This window comes from Festucalex cinctus, chromosome 2, assembly GCF_051991245.1.
Source record: "Festucalex cinctus isolate MCC-2025b chromosome 2, RoL_Fcin_1.0, whole genome shotgun sequence".
In the NCBI taxonomy this organism is placed as follows: domain Eukaryota; kingdom Metazoa; phylum Chordata; class Actinopteri; order Syngnathiformes; family Syngnathidae; genus Festucalex; species Festucalex cinctus.
Genome location: NC_135412.1, coordinates 15,347,181 through 15,364,013, shown reverse-complemented (window position 1 = coordinate 15,364,013; position 16,833 = coordinate 15,347,181). Strand labels below are relative to the sequence as shown.

Genomic DNA, 16,833 nt, shown 5'->3' with positions numbered 1-16,833 from the left:
CCGCGACACCCTGGAGAGTCTTAAGTGACACGCCGCCGATGGCCACAGATGAATATGAATATACTGTACCTATAGGCTATATGAATTTATGTGCAAGTCCGTACTGACGACCCAGCGCAGATGAGGCCATGCAGGGAGTGATGACCTTGAGACAAAACGGGACTTGCACGCCAACCCGTTCCTTCGTGATAGACCCCACCCACATCTCCCCTGGCACGAGAGCGTCCACATCACATCACATTCAGATTGCCTTCACCCTTCAACTTTCCACGCCTGTGTTGAGAATGCGCTGAGGCCAAAAAAAAAACAAGCTCAACAGCGCCATCTTGTGCTCACGTGACGACAAAGATTGTATGTGCATCCTCAAACACACACAAAAAAACAGAATTTAATTAAAAGCAACAAAGAGCAGACGTGAACAAGAAAAAAAAGTTAGCCAGGAATGCATTTTTATTGATTCCACACTTGGAAAAGCAGATTGAGAAGGCACTGGAGAGGTTTATCACGTAAACCAACATCAAGGTCAAGCTGAGGTCAAACAACAACTTGCTCACAAATTGGCGAAACCATTTCCTATTTCGTTGATGGAATCGAGATGGGGTTTTGCCATAACGCGATCCCGACCTGAGTGGCCTCTTCGGGAGGTTCTGCGGACGACCGGAGCCATCCAACGTCCGATCGAGTGCTAAAGTGCAGCGTACAGTTCGTCTAACCTGGCAGTAGCCAGACTGATATTGTATCAAACCGCTAAACTGCTCCACTGTGATTTGTTCTGGAAAGGCGGGACATTCTGGACAATACTTCAAGCTGATTGGACGATGCACAAACTTGTGCACGTCTACCCAATAAAAATGCACGAAACGCCTAAACGAATAATTCTGCAAGAACACAATTAATTGCAGCGTCTATGCATGTCGCTATGTTGGGTTTGTTTCCCACGGCTTCGTCACTGTCGTCACAGCTGCATATCCCGCCCGGGTACAAGATATTCTCCGGAGTTTGTGAACTCACTAATACCGCAAGAATTCTTCTTACAGAGCAAGGTTACAGTTCGCCCACGTGGAATTCAGTGAGGACGACTTTGCATTCTGGCTCATCTTGACGTGTCCTTTGCAACATCAAAGTGTGGCGGGCCCACCAAACAAATTCACACACAAGTCCAATTCATAATTCAAACGTTAGAAGAACTATACGTTATCCTTTTCAAAAAAACAGCCTCGCGGCATATCTGAGATGGAGCTCAATGAGCACCAGCGCTCTCAGATCAGCCAAATTTCAACGCGAAATTGCTTTTAACTCATATGTTTGTCATGTACTGAACGACACGCGTGGCTTACGTCACGTGTCATTTGTTTTCATGTTAGACGTTTGACAAAGAGCAGATGTCATTTGATCTGGCAAGCGAGCATACCCGGCCTGAGTCTGGCTGGAGGTCGAATTCACAAACGGCTTTGCTTTGAAAAGGGAATGAAAAGTTTGTGACGACAACTGTCGAGGGAGCACAAAAAGTCTCGAGTTGTTCAGTGGGAACACATTTCATCACAGCAAATAAAACTTTTTGAGGTTCTGGTTGAAGCCGATATATCGCGGCGTTTTCAATGGCAGTTCACCACACGTTTGACTAAAATCCTCCCTGATGCTACATGGTGCTCAATTAAATAAACTTCATGACAAATCTTGATTCAAATCTAGAAATAAAACAGTACAAGGCTGTTATGTGATTTGAACAACTGTAAACAATCCATCCTGGTGTCGGGTTCGTCGTCACCCAGTCGGCGGCGAGCTCATCCGAATTTACGGCGGCGGCCGAGCCAAGCCACTCTCGCGGCTCTCTCGCCAAACTTGACCGATCGGCCTTCGTCACCTGCCGTGAGCAAAGAAGCGCGCGCGGAGCGGCGTTCATCATCCCGGGGGCCGCAGGGCTTGTTGCGCGTAACCCGAGAGCGCGTCCCAGTTCCTCCACAGGAAGGCGGAGAGGATGAGGAGCAGGAGGGTGGAGAGGGAGCGCGAGCGCGTCTTCATCAGGGGCACCACGCAGTTGGCCACGGTGGACACGAAGACCAGGAGGACGGCCATCAGGGCCAGCAGCACGTTGATGAGTTTGCCCAGCAGCGTCCTTGCCGTGGCGTTTTCCAAACCCTCCAACTGCACCACCTGCTGCTGCTGCTGCTGAAGCTCCATCTTCGAAATTCGCGTCTGACACGCCTCCAGCGCCTCCTGCACACACGTGTTCACAAAAAGGGCTCAGACAGACTAAACTCGGCAAAGTTCAGGTGACCCATGATCACATGGTCTTCGGTTTTCATTTAGTGTCCCAACTTCATTGGATGGGATTTGAAGACACTTAAGCAAGTCCAAATGTACATACAACTTTGTTAACATTTCATGCTATTTGTGTTGTTTTCGGATGTGGATACAGAGATCACACTAATCTAGTATTTATACAAATCTAAACTTTAAACTTCAACCCCCTTCACTCACAGCTGTTTGGATTCTGACTGATTTTGGAAGGCCTGCAGAATATTCGGTTCTATTGCTATAAAAACATGGAACCTACCAAAAAAATGATTAGAGTCTCTTCTTTCATGAGGAAAATTAGGGAAAAAATGATTTATTTTTTTAATCTGTTTCTGTTTTGCAGCAAATAGCATTAGAATTTAGCTACATTTCATCGAAATTTACATTCCTGGTGAAAACATTGTCAAAAAGTGCTTATTGCAATATGGCCTGGGCTGATCTCTTATACTCTACTGCCACCTGCTGGCCATTAACTACCATTGCTCTAAGCCACCTCTTCATGTCAGAAGCTGCATCAAAGACTTGACCTGCTTCTATTAAAGAACTATAAAGATGTCTTTTCAGGGCCAATAACACATAATCAATCAATCATTAAGAGAAAATGTGTTTCCTTCCTCCCTCAAATCTGCAATTGTAACTCCTATTTTTAAATCAGGAAATAGAAAAGATATTAAGAAGTATAGACCTATTAGTATACTACCGGCAGTTTCTAAAGTAATTGAAAAGATTGTTGCTGAACAGCTAATTAAGCACCTTGTCAATGGAAAAATATGTTACATCCTATGTAATCTGGCTTTCGACCCAAACATTCCACTGAAACAGCTTGTTGTTACCTCCTTGAGGTAATTAAACTCAGCCTGGATAAGGGAGGGGTGGTAGGCGCCATTTTTTCTTGGACCTACGTAAGGCATTCGACACTGTTAACCATTCAGTGCTACTGACAAAAATGTTGAATTTTAATCTCTCCTGATATGTTTCACTAATGTCTGTCCCCTTTCATTTCTTTTTTTTTTTTTTTAAAGACAGAGTACAACATGCATCGTTAAAAAAAATAAAAAATAAATGAATCTTGATTTGATCATGTACACCAGTTGCACATGATTCAAATTTGGTGGGCTGATGCCATTTCTCCTCGAAAATAATCAAATTAGCTAATCACATTTGAATTGTGTGATCAAATTCAAGATTTTTTTTTTGTTTTGTCTAAAAGTTGTCAAAATACTCAGATACCCGAAAACCTGCTCAAGTTACTTCCCACCACTGTTGAACACAAACATAAATCAGTGGCAGCTTGGGCTAAGTTGTTGCACAGGTGATGAGCACCCCCTGCTGGTGATGAAAGGAACTGCTGAGAAGCAGCAGCACAACTCCAATTTGACACCAAAGGCGACCTGCCTGCTTTCTATTGTGACTAAACAGACGTTGCTTTGCTTTTTCATGTTTGGAGTGTCAACATGCACGCGTGCCATTTTTTTTTTTCTTTCTTCCGGAGGCATTGACATCTTTTATTTGTTCTTCTCTAAATTGTTTTGGGCTACCGGTATGGCTGCAAGTTATCCTGGCCGAATTTGGGCTCAAGGTGAAATACGCCCTGGACTGGTCGCCAGTTAATCACAGGGCATCTCTGAAGACCATTCACACACTTTCACTACACTGTCAGACACAAACGTGCTCCAAACGTTCTATGAAATCAAATCCTTCAGTTTTAACTCCAGTTTTTTTTTTGTATTATTATTATTCAGGGCTCAATTTGGCATTTCGAGGGGCGCGATTTGGTGAAGTGGGCCAAGCAACTGACGAGACCAACCTGAATGTCTCGCGCCCTCTCGTACGACTGGTAGGCGATCTTCTCCTCCATGCTGGCCAGCTCCTGCTTCAGGTTGAGGATCTCGTTCTGGTGAAGCTCTGTCAGGTCGTTCAGTTGCTCCTCCAAGCGTTCGCACCTGGACGCACACAAACGCACGTTGGGGCGTAACGAACGTCAAGGACAAGCGACAGGACAAGCGAACGCAGCAGCAGCCCAACTCAAGGATTGACAAGATTAGGACACACTAACTGAGCTGTGGATAAACCGGTCCAAAATCAGGGAGTCTGCCTGGCCAGTAGTCTCTGGAAAAAACATGTAGTACAGCCATAGATATGTATAAGAACACTAAGAGCCACCGTACGGCAAGAAGAAGGGCTGCTTGATTACTCATAACATTACAGTCAATGGAGCAAGACTTTGTAGTAACTGGAGAAAGTACATCTCTCCCAACTTCTTAACCGATTTTCATTTTTGTTGTTGGATAATACAACACAAGAGATGATAAACAACTATGGCACGTTAAAAAAATAAAATAAAATCTGTGATTTAAAAATTGAGCCTAAATAATAGCCACATTCATAAGGATTGTGAATCCGTTTGTAAATCCATCAATTATTCAGCGAGTTACGAGTATTTAAGTGGGCAAATCATCCACCTTAACACTGACTACAGCAGAGCAGTCGACTCCGGATTATAGATATCAATGAGGACAGCTTCTTTTAGCACCAACATCCAATCACAAGAACAAGAGCCATCAAATGTGACAAGATTTGCACTAGTGGCTCCCACTAGTGGCACTCCAAAAAATCTAAAGTCAGCTGAGCTTGCCGGCCATCTTGGAATTCAAAATGATGGGGAAAAATAACAGTGTTAGGGCCACTGATCTGAATATAAGCCTGGATAGCCGATAGGCCAAGACTTTTGAAGTCTCGAGGCCGCCATATTGGTCCTCCCAAGAAATGTTCCTCGGCGGACGATCTTGTACACTTACAGTATCAAAATTGGAGTTAGTAGAAACAGCATGATTTATGGTGTTTTAAATTTATTAAACATTAACAAGAGGACTTCAGACATTTTACAACTTGCCTTAAATAAATGTATAAATTATATGCTTAATTGTGTTTACAGGAAGAAACATTTTTTTATAATTAAAGAATTATAACTGTAGTTCAACAAAAGATGCCTCTACCAAATCTAATATTGGGGTCTAAGGAACTGAGCAATAAAAGAAAAAGGGGGTCTTCAAAGCAGTACATACCACTAGTTTTTTTAATTTTTTATTATTACTTGATAAAAAAAAAAAAAAAAAAAGTGACCACCCCGCCCCCGGCCTTATACTAACTGCCTACGAGCTGTACTGTATATGTCTCATCTGTACGCATGTCTCCCTCCTTCAGCGCAGCTGAATCTAGTGACCAGCTAATCAGCAAGGTTTGCAGAAGCCTGATAACGATCCTGATCATGAATCAGGTGTGTTAGTTGAGAGAAACATGGAAAACAGGCTGGATAGGGCCTCTCGAGGACCAAACTTGGCCACCCGTGACAAATAGTTTAGACAGTAGTCTGTTTGCAAGGAGGAGCAAGATGGCTGCCCTGCGACTTCAATGGCTTGTACGGGGGGCGTGTATGGGCTATCGGCTATCCAAGTCATATATTCAGGTCAGTGGTCAGGGACAAGTGCTCCACATTCTTGTCACGTTTTTCAGTTTAAATTCAAAATACAAATGCTCACTGATAACAGATGATGATGGATGGATAGGTCACTCAGGTCAGGTGACCTAAAAACTGGAAAACAACCTTAAAAGTTAAGTAATGCTGCAAATGAAGCAGGACTAAGACGAGAAGTGGAGGTTTTTCACTGAACCAGGACTTGAGCGGAGCCCTGCGGCATGTCGTCTCCAGCAAGGCACTTACCTGAAGCGCTCCTCCTGCAGCGCCTGCATGACGAGCGTGTAGTCTCGCTGATAGTGACTCTTCAAGTCATCCAGACTCTCCTCCAGCCTGGCCTGGCCCTCCCTCAGCTCCCGGACCTCCTGTAGCAACAGGTCCAGGCCGGAGACGTGGGCCCTCTCCAGCGTGTTCCCCCTGGAGCTGGGGGGGCCGCCGGGGGCCCCCGCCGTGCTGTTGGCCCCCGCCGAGCCGGACGTGGCGCTGGAGCAGTCGTCCTCGCTGCCGTACTTGGGACTGGACTGAAAGTGATGGCCGGCGACGCCCACGCCTTCCTCACCCGAGGGCTCGTCCAGCGAGTCTTTGAGAGACGCGATGTTGTCGGCGCTGCCGAATTTGTTTCGGATGAGCGAGGCGATCTCCCGCGGTTTGGAGGCCACGGCCCCGGCGGCCGAGTGCGTGGCATGCGAGAAGCTGGACAGACCTCCCTTGACGCTGTCCACCACGCCCTCGCTGAAGCCCGTCACTTTGGCGCCCACGTCCTTCAAGCCTTGCTGCATGTCCCGGAGGACGTCCTTGGGTTGCCGAGGGATTCCGTTGTGCTCCGCTTCACGCAGCTTGCGGTGGTAGTGGTCCAGTTTCCTCTGCAGCTGCTGGATGCTCTGCGCCGACTTCTGGTTCTTTTTCTCAAAGACCTGCCGGCCACAACGATATTTCAAATAGGTCTGGGTTAAAAATAAAATAAAAAATAAAAATTGAATAGTCAACATTGAATCAATTGACCTTTTCGAGCCTGATACCGATTCATAAAACCATGATTCGACATTTTAATATTAAATCTGATCTGGTTTGCGGACTTAATTCTACCTGCTTAATGCGAGCGCTTTGCTGTTTGTCAGCATTGTTGGCCAGTTTGAGGTACTCAGCAACATTGTCGTCTCGGGCCGTCTGCTCGATCTTGATCTGTTCGGTGAGTTTGAGGATCTTCTGCTGCAGCTGGCCGATGGCCTGCTTGGTACGCTGAGGATCCGCAGTCGCATCCTCCGACGCAGAGTCGACCGCGGGCGGAGATGGGCCCAAACCGCTCACCTCCGACCGCTCGATCTGTGACGACGAACAGGAAAAGAGCGTGAGAGTCACGTGGAGCAAATGAGCACTTCAAGAGGAATAAGAAGTAAGTGGTGGTGCCACTCGTGTTTTTTTTTTTTTTTTTTTTCTGCTGACAGACTGCGGAGCAGCTTCTGCTTTTCTGCAAAACGTCATCTGGAAAGTAAGAAGTTGAGAAGGCCACTTGCGGTCAACCTTTTTTAAGTCTCATGAACTTTTTTTTGTTGCATTTCAACCTTTACAACGGAAAGAAAAAGTCAAAATAAATATTTGCTGAGAAACTGACAGCAGAACGCAGCCTTAACCGGTTTGTATCTTTTTGTGACGTTTTTACAAGACTTAGAAGAAGCTACGCCATTAGCTTCCCAAGTTAGTTGATCAAGTAAGGACAGGAAAAAAAGATGGATTGAGGTCATTTTCCTCAAAGGGGCTATGTGAAGTTTAGGATTAAAAAAAAAAAAAAAAAAAAAGTCATCCAGTATTTTTAGCGTCCGTCCAGGCTTTTCCTTATTAAAAGTTGAAAAATGAAATGAGAAACCCTTGCTGGTGATCGTGTGAGTAACGCAATAGCTAATGACGTAAAGACAGTTGTTGCACATTAATTTTTAAAATCTCAAAATGACACTTTTTTTTTAATTTTTTTTAAGCGTTTTCTTTATAATAGGGTGTTCTCACTCATTTCCATATTGCATTACATGTATTACACACCGTAGAAGTACAAGTTAGGTTTGGGGCTGTAACAGACAAATTGCATTTCCATTCACTTGGATGGGAAACCTTCATTTTTCGGGAAAATATTCAGTTTATGGAACCAATTCGGACAGTGTGCAACTCTTGTCTCCATGTCACAAAAGGACTTTTTCAGTGTTGCACACAAAAAGTTGATGTAGCCTACTCACAGGAAAACATTTCATTGTCCTGCCGTCACTTGATATGTAGCGCAGTATTATAGCCTCATAATAATAATAATAATAATAATAATAATAATAATAACAACAACTCAAACTATATATATATATATATATATATATATATATATATATATATATATATATATAATCTCATTAGTACCTCAAACTGGCCAACAATGATAATAATAATAATAATAACAATAATAATAATAATAATTTTGGGCGCAAGAAAGTGATTGTCACTCGCAAAGTGCTTGCATAGGAATTTCTAGTCACAAGTGTAAATTAGGAATGTTCTTCCTTTTACTTGACACGTATCTTTATTTCCAGGAAGACGACTGTTTGGATTGTATTTTATTTATTTAGTGTATTAGTTGTAATATTTCCGTATTTGATGTGCGTAAATTGTGTACGTTTATGAACCACTTCGTGAGTCGATCCTCTGTGAAAAAGCGTTATCGAAAACAAACGTGTGTTCTTTATGCTCGAAACGTGCGCACGCTTTCAAGTCAGCTGACGCTCGCTTGACACGGACGTGAAGCTCGTTGGTTGTTGGCTCACCTTTCCGTTGCCCAAACGCAAGAGCTGCTCCCAGTGCATTTCGGCCAGACACGAGACGAGCGCTCGCTTTCATCGAGACGCATTGGCAAGCTGACAAAGCCGCGACATCAGCGTCCGTCCGTATGTCTTCATGGGCCCGGCCTGACCCTTCTATTCTTGACAGCGCGTCAGTCTGTCCGTGCGCATAAGGGACGGAACCGGCGTCCGCTCCAGCCAGACTCGCTCGTCTAGTTGTGAAAATTGTGAAACTCGAGGCGAGCGGAGCGCCCGCAGCCACACAGCCACACAGCCAAGACTACAAGACCCGCCTCTGTCTTAATTTCCGGCCCCGCCCCCACAGCCAGAAGGATGACATCTTTGAGGCGGTGCACGACTGAAGCGATTTGACCACTGATGTCATTGTGTTGGCAAATTGGAAATGTGAACAGTTCAAGTAACAATCCCCGGACTGCGGATGGCAGGTGGTACAGTCGCGTGTCCTCAGCGCAGGCGGCGCAAGATTCTCTTCCCCTTTGTATGTGTTTGAGTGGATGTGTGTAAAAAAGAAAAGAAAAACTTATTTTAAAAAAAAATTATCTAGTTTGCATTCCAGCACAACTACCGGTAATTGTCAAGGCCCTGAGCAAATTACATTGACAAGGCAGTACTCGCATCCGTTGTCTTCCTGTTATCTGGAGTTAGGTGGTGGGGCATGCTCTTTTAGACTAAATCAACTTACCGCCACTCAGTGCGTGTCATGTCCCAAACAATGGAGAAAAAAAAAAACACGGTACTATGTCCAACAAGAAAAGCCAGTTGGATGTCTTTCACATGCTTAAATTGACTTCAGGGACATTCATTGAGGGTTACATAGCAGGTTTGACTACAGGTATTCATTGATGGCTTTTAGGAAATTAAATGAGGCCAAAATAATACTGAAAAAAAAAAAAGATGGTGACATTTTGCAATCACTTGACATGTACAGCACAGTCAATGGAATCATCGTGCAACCCTCTTGATGACGTTATGACTCAGAGCAAAAATAGCACCGGCGCGGCCCACGACCGACACCTGCTCGCTTTGACCAAGACCGTGCATCTGTATGTTTGAATTCTTTGCAGTTTTGCAAAGAGTTTCTCTTCAAGCATGTTTTTTTCCTTCAAAGTCTTAATAGTAGAAGTTTCATTTGAAATGAATAGCACAATCATGCAGGTGCAGGTAGCAAGCTTCAAGACATGGATGAGGCATATTGAGGCCTGCCGTTTACTTGTTTAAAAAAAAAAAAAAAAAAGTCATGTTCTTCTTGGCTGGCATATCATTACATAATTTCACGACTCAATTTAATGACTATTTTCATGACTTTTGTCCTTGCTTTTTTTCCAAGGCAGTTTTTGCAACGTTTGCCCTCTGACAAGACGTCATCCTGCAGATAAGGAGGGCAAAGGACAAGTTAGTTGCTGTCGATCGAGGTACAAGACGCAATGATAAGAAAGGCCTGCCGACCCGAACGGGATTGCTGACGTCAGCCGATGATGAGGTCATGTTGGAAGGAATTGAAGCAATTCAGGTGCTTTCCCTGAACTCGTAGCAGTTCAGCGCACGGCTCAGTCAACTGTTATGCTGGCACAAATAAACAAACTTCACCACCACCACGTGGTATCAGTGACTTGACAAATTGTGCATGTGTAATCAAAACTGGTGATTAAGAGAGAAAACTTGTCGGCGTGACAAGCACTCCATCACTGCGGGCTGAGAGGCTTCTGTGAGGCTTGCTGAGAGTGTGTAAATGTGGTTCATTTAGGGAGCGGGGGTGGCACGGGGAGGGGTGGCTGAGCTGGTAAGATGTTATCGGTCAGATAAAAACAAGTGATACGACTGGACTTTTTCTTTTGCCCCATGGGCCCTTTCACTTGAGTCCAAACTGGGTCCACCCGATTGTGGGCCAGGTTGCGCAACAGCCTGTGATCCCAGTAAAGCTAGTTTGAGCGGCTAACACTTCTCTTGGCGTGAGAGGCACTATCACTATTAAAAACAAACTTCCCGAAGAGCTTGTGTCATTTGTAGTACGCCACTAACTCATTCTGCTCAGAAAATGGATGATGGCACAGAAGTCCCTTTTTCATATCTCAAGCCACAAACATTCACTACAGCATGGTGAGAGGATGAAGAGAAGAGAAAAAACCTGACCTCAAACCCTATCAGCCAACTTTGGAAGAAACTAGACATAGACATGAGATTTTAGCGACTTTTAACCACGCCAACGCTTTTTCTTCTGGATGGATGAACCGAAAAAGGCACACAGACATGACAGTGTCCGCCAATCGCCGACGATAGATAGATAGATAGAGAGAGAGGGGGGGGGGGGGGGATAGGGGACTTTTCTATGTTGGTTTAGAAAGCAACGTAACCTGGGCTGATCGGCAATGGCGGGGAGGCATTTTACGATCACTTTTACGTGCCAGACTCATACTGTACACCCCCGTCAACCTCTGAAAATATATTTTTTTTAAACGATCGCACCAATGATTTGTACTTTATGAATGAATGACGTCGTTGTCGTCCTTTCTGCTCTGTACATCTTAATGGCGCTCTAAACGCTTACTCTCGGTCCAACCTCGCTTTCTGATAATGTCATCTTTCTCGCAACTGTTACTATCGATATCCTTAGTGAATGGGTGGCTAACTGGGCACAGACTGCGGGTGCTTTTGTGGTGCAATATTTCGCGCTATTACCGGACGCAGCGTATTCTTAGTGAATCTACCCCTGAGAGTTTTGACAATTAACAAAGATGGCCAACCAAGAAGCATGCTCCAGGATTGAACAGTGAGTGGTCAGTTATCAAGTTTTTGGTTGCTGAAGGGTACGAACAAGTTGAAATCCCTTGAAAGCGGTCACGAGGAGCACAAAGTTTGAACGTGAAGATGAAGTCAAAAGTGTTGTGAGCGACTGGCTAAGACATCAGCCTAAAGATTTTTACGCTGGGGGAATACGGAAGCTTGTGCACGGATGGGGAAATTGTGTGACTGTGCTGGGAGACTACATTGAAAACAAACAAACAAAAAAACTGTACCTTGTTGGTTGTGAAGCCACGCATTCCTCACGCATTCCTGAAATGTTTAGTCAAGCAGCCGATTGACAGGTCAAGATGAGATGATCCTATCCAACAATTGTGCACCCCACCTCTATTGTAGCCTTATGCCCTAACAATTTATAGTGTCGTCTGGTACAGGCCAGAATCGACAAAGCTTGCGTCAAATGGTAGACACCTTCAGGCGTCAATTTAAAAAAAAAAAAAAAGTCCACACTGAAAATGTCGTTCAGCCTTTTGCCGACGCGTCATCTGCATTTATACCACTTGTGTCTTTGACTCCTTCGAATGCTGACATGAACTTCAATCTCCTGATTAGACGGGCATGAGCTTTGACCCCACTATCTGAGGATCAGGAGGTTAACACAGCTGTATGACATTATCAAAGTATTGCCAGTTCAACCACACCAAGTCCTGTGACAGCATCCTCACCAGAATCAAGAGAAACCTCGGACAGCTCAGCGATTGATCCTTTTGAGTTCAAAAGCGTGATCTCAGACGCCATTTCATGATTGTCAAAGCTGAAAAAAAAATCCAAAATTGAAAACACTTTACCAAGCCATGTCACATTCATCTGTTTGCCTCGTTGCAGGTGGTTTTACTTCACACAAGCTGGCAAATAAGGCCGCGCTCAACCATGTCACATAAGAAAAGTCTTGAAGGTCAAAATCCGCTTTTGTCCCCTTTAAGGGGATCCAAAGGGGTAACAATGAATCCCATTCATTCGATCTGTAAACTTACATAATCCCATGTGATGCTGGAAAGGGGGCAGTTTACTCACACTCACTCACGCACACATACAATTTATAGGAAGTTCTCAACATTGTGCTAATTAAAGTGGCTGAAGACCTGAAGAAAAGAAGCCTGAAGACTCACAGTGATGGGGGACGAAGGTGGGGAGGCGTCAGCAGTTACCAGGTTGAGGATGACCTCCATGGCGAGAAAACTCACGCACACACGCGTGATCACAAATGTGTTGGTCCTGTCCCGGTTTCAGCGCTTTCTGCCTTCCGGAACAGCAACTCCGGGTGACCAGTCATCACTCGGGATGGATCCACTTGCCTCAAAAAGTCCACTGGCCAAAGATTCCTCTTGACTACAAACAAGTGGCGAGCCTCGGAGATTCCTACTGACAGAATAAATCCGATCAGCCATCAATTCAGCTGACCTGCTCAGAGAGCTGGAACATCTCCACGCACGTTCCAACTCAACAGGAACATCGGTGCGTTAACAAGCCCGACTCACGCAGACAGTTTCTATCACCGGCAGACAGAGGAAAAAAAGAGAGCCAAGGATACCAAATGAAGTCGTCCAGCACCCGACGAAGGAAGACACGCACCAGATCCTCTGAAAGCGGTGGCGACCCAGAGAACGAATGTGAGGGGAGGGCAGCGGCATGCATCAGGGGAGAGGGTTAAAAACGGAGGGTGACAGAGTGAGCATGAAAAGCTTCCCGCAAGTAGGGGGGGCGTTCCAGACCCGATGATGCGGAAAGAAAGACCTCCTTTTCAATGATCTCAACGTTAGATTGTCACGGCCAATAAGTTTGCCGAGTGATCTCGCGCTAATGAAGCACCGACTGCTGATCCCCGGCAAGCCTCGGTTTTTCTCATGACCAAACTGCCAGAATGGAACTTGAGCTGGAATTTACACACAATTCAGGCTATGGAAGACAAGTTTACTCAGATAAAAAACATATACGGGACTAAAGAAAAGTGCTGATGCCTCTTCATAAAGTCATCATGTGACAATTACAAGGCAACTATTCAAATCCTCATCTCTGTGCCGGCGTCATTAACAAGACACCAACCCAACAAGTACAAGAGTCAGTACAAAGTCAACGGATCCACTTTCCAAAGCAGAAGTTGTTTTGTATCCTCAAAACTAGCTCAAGTCAAGGCCAGTACCAGTGTTGAGGTGTTGGAGTGATGAATGGGCGGCACATGGACACAAATGAAATGCAACTGCTGCTCATTAGTCATTAGTCATCAATGAGGGGAAGTCAACAGTTGGCTTTTGAACTATCAGGTTCCAAATTCCAAACATTGTGTACCCTTCGACATTGCGGTGTCAGTAGAGGAATATTGGAGCCTTCAGGATGACTCAGGCCTTCTAGATTCAAAACATACTCGAAATTGTAGAGCAGCTGCGCAATGACAAATTCTCTGAGGGCAGATTTCCACGGGAGCACTTTTTAGGATGGATTGGCTAACAGGACTGATCACCCTGGACTCCACTGAACTCTGGTACTGATGTCAATAATATGACAAACTATTTGACCAAGCACATTTATCCATTCACAGAGTGAATAAAAGACAGTAAGACCCCAAATGTACACAAAAGTGACTGTATCAGACTGATCATTGCCCTCCGTGTGTTTTGGCGCACATCTGAAGCAGTCCAGTGGATCAGCTCTAATTTCACTTCATAGTTAATTAAAGTAACCTCAAGGAAAAAAAGTTGAATCTTAATAAATGGTAATAAACCACAGAATAAAAAACAAAATTAAGCTCATGCATTTTTCATATCTTTATACGATCACCATATTTTCCCCTGCTGTTTTATGTCTCTTGTGTTTGTGGCTTTATATGCTTCCGTTAGTTTAGATGTGGTTTTGTGAATCAAGCAAAAATAGGACTGTCAAATGGAGTGAACAAATGATGTGTTTGGTCGAGCAGAATTGATTTATTCTCAGTCCATCGTGGTTACGTAATGGTGAAAGCAAAAGGGCAGCAGCCCAAAGAGCTGCGGGATCCCCGCAGAGGCGCAGCGTTGGCCCGGACACGCAGCCGGCCAATTCACGAGCAGGATGAGGATGCCCAACAATCCAGAACAATCAATGGCACTTTTTTTTTTTTACATTTTTTTGACTGATCATCTGGACTGGCCTCATTCTCGCCTGCATGAATCCAGCCTCTCTTGTGACGTTCTCATTTGGGCCCACCATACAGCCCGTGGTGTTTTCCCCTCGTCCGCTATTTAGCCCTTAGCTAGTGCTAGCGCTTGTGTGCTTGTAGGAGTATCTTTGGCTTTTTCGCCCTCTTTCCACATCATAGCCCCAAAGAAGAAGAAAGCTACGTCTTCCATCAATGTTGGTCCAGCCAAAAGAAAAGTAATTACCATGGAAACGAAGCTAGACAAAAAGATCACAGAAAGGAGAACCACCGACGGGCATCGGCAAAGACTTCTTTTGTTGTTGTTTTTTAATTTTAATGTATTTTAGATTTTTTACGCAAATTATTTTTGATTTAAATATTGACTTTAATGGGGAAATTCAACTTAAGTTGAAATTCAGGTTACATTGCTAGCATAGGAACGGCACTCCAAACGAACTCGAACTGTAATGTTCAAGGAACAAATAATGAAGTTGTATGAATTGAAAAAAAAAGTGCATCATCTGATAATTATACATTACGTTTAAAAGAGCTTCTACTTTTGCAAAAAGCAGATTTTGTACCTGTGAAAAGCAGGAGAAGAAAATGCTAATCAATAAGAAACACAACTTCAGCTGTGCGAATGGCAGCATATTATTGGACTTCTGCCATCTGATGGAAGAACAACTTTCATTGCTAAAAGTCAACTGACATACACAGATGAGCACAGATAACACAATCAATGAATAGAATGTTTGAAAGCGACGCAGTCTCCCACAGCACCCCAGTTGGGAATCCGCGAGCTAGAGGACTGCAGTCAAGGGTGAGCATAACGTCCTCGGTGACCCAAATTTGGCAAGCCGGGACCGGCTGCGAAAACAGCGCCGGCATGCACACGTGCACATCCACGCTAATGTTCTCACCCGCTAACGGCAAGTGGAGGAAGCAGCTGCAGGCTGGAAATAACAACACAAAGGATGAGCGCTGCTGTCATAACAGCACACGCGCAGGACCTCCACACACCCCCAAAACTCCCAATTAACATGATTAACTTCTTTTATTCTCTTGATAAACAATCAGGATGTATTTCTAAGCGTGGCATGACATCACTTTAGTGAAAAGAAAAAACATTCGGATTCGGAATAATATAAGGAATACACTTCATGTATGATACAGGCTATTACTAGTATATGGTATATTTTTACTGTACATGGATTTTGATTTCCAAGTTGTGAATGCTGGGAATGTATCAGTGTGTTTATACATAACACATAATATGTTCAAGTAAGCGACCTGATTACATGTATTTGCTTTGGCTCCTGTAAGATACTTGATAACAAAGCCAATTTTTCATGGTTCCTCTGTAATTTGTTTTTCAAACTGAATATGTGCTCCTAAATTTAAATGTGATTTCAGTGTAACTGACAATCAAATGTCATAATTTCTTTTTATTTTATTTTCAATTGTGCAAGTACAATATTTAGAACTTTTACTTACTAACACAAAATCCACAACAACCCATTTCCATATTCTCTGTTTTATCATGAGTTAAAATCTATAAGAATTTTATTTTAAGTGCATTCACTTTGTACAGGCTTAAAATTAAAATCAATTATATTTTTATTTTCAATGATAACTCTTTATAAAAGGTCAAAGGCTGCATGGTGCAGTCCCACCTACTTCAAATCGTGTTATTTCACTTTGCACAGCAATGAAGTGCATATTTGCTTTCCAGTCCTCCCATTTGACTTTTGCTACCTACAATTTCCTCTTCTGTGTGTCTCCAGTAAACCGATGAATCATAATACCGCTGCCTGGTCGTTGTGAGCCACACCATGCTGAGCAACAAGGCATGACTGGAACATGAAAGTGGAAACACCAAAACACTATGAAATCCCAGCAGCAAGGTAACAACATGGTGTCCATATGTCATGTGACTAGAAGTTGACCAATCACAGCGTAGTAGCTCTGAAAGCGAGTTGACCCAAACTCTTGATCTACGGCTCTGAATTAACTGATCCAACAGCACCCTCTGGTGGCTGCTTGATCTCACTGTCACGTGGAGAGCATGAGATGCCCGCCTGTCCATTTTGTCCTCACTCAAACGTATTGTTTTGAGAAAGTGCATTTTTCTGGGGTAACGTGTGTAAATGTGGTCGAAACACAGACAGTTCTTAGTTTAATTTGAAGCTCCCTCTTCAACACTGTTGGTTAAGTGTACACATCTTAACTTTAACAAGACTGCGTGCTCACTTGGTGCCGTTTGCGGCATTCAACCGAATGAGTGAGACTCGGGTTCCAGAATGACCGCGTTGATCAGT

The 16,833-nt window shown here is 44.0% G+C and overlaps 1 protein-coding gene across 4 annotated transcripts in view; it reads right to left on the bottom strand.

The window, feature by feature from the left end:
- Positions 1 to 427: 427 nt before the first annotated feature.
- The window catches only part of tmcc1a (transmembrane and coiled-coil domain family 1a), a 31,683-nt gene continuing 15,277 nt past the window's right edge, over positions 428 to 16,833 (bottom strand). For 2 of the 4 annotated variants that reach the window (XM_077513179.1, XM_077513178.1), the window contains 4 exons: positions 6,860 to 7,096; positions 6,020 to 6,687; positions 4,106 to 4,241; positions 428 to 2,217 (listed from right to left, as the gene is read on the bottom strand). In XM_077513179.1, the coding sequence (XP_077369305.1) occupies positions 1,903 to 2,217; positions 4,106 to 4,241; positions 6,020 to 6,687; positions 6,860 to 7,096 (1,356 nt within the window). In that variant the 3' untranslated portion in view covers positions 428 to 1,902. Of the gene's footprint in view, positions 2,218 to 4,105; positions 4,242 to 6,019; positions 6,688 to 6,859; positions 7,097 to 8,571; positions 9,062 to 12,515; positions 13,616 to 16,833 lie in introns of those variants that run through there. The other 2 variants (XM_077513180.1, XM_077513181.1) reach the window with 2 other exon arrangements.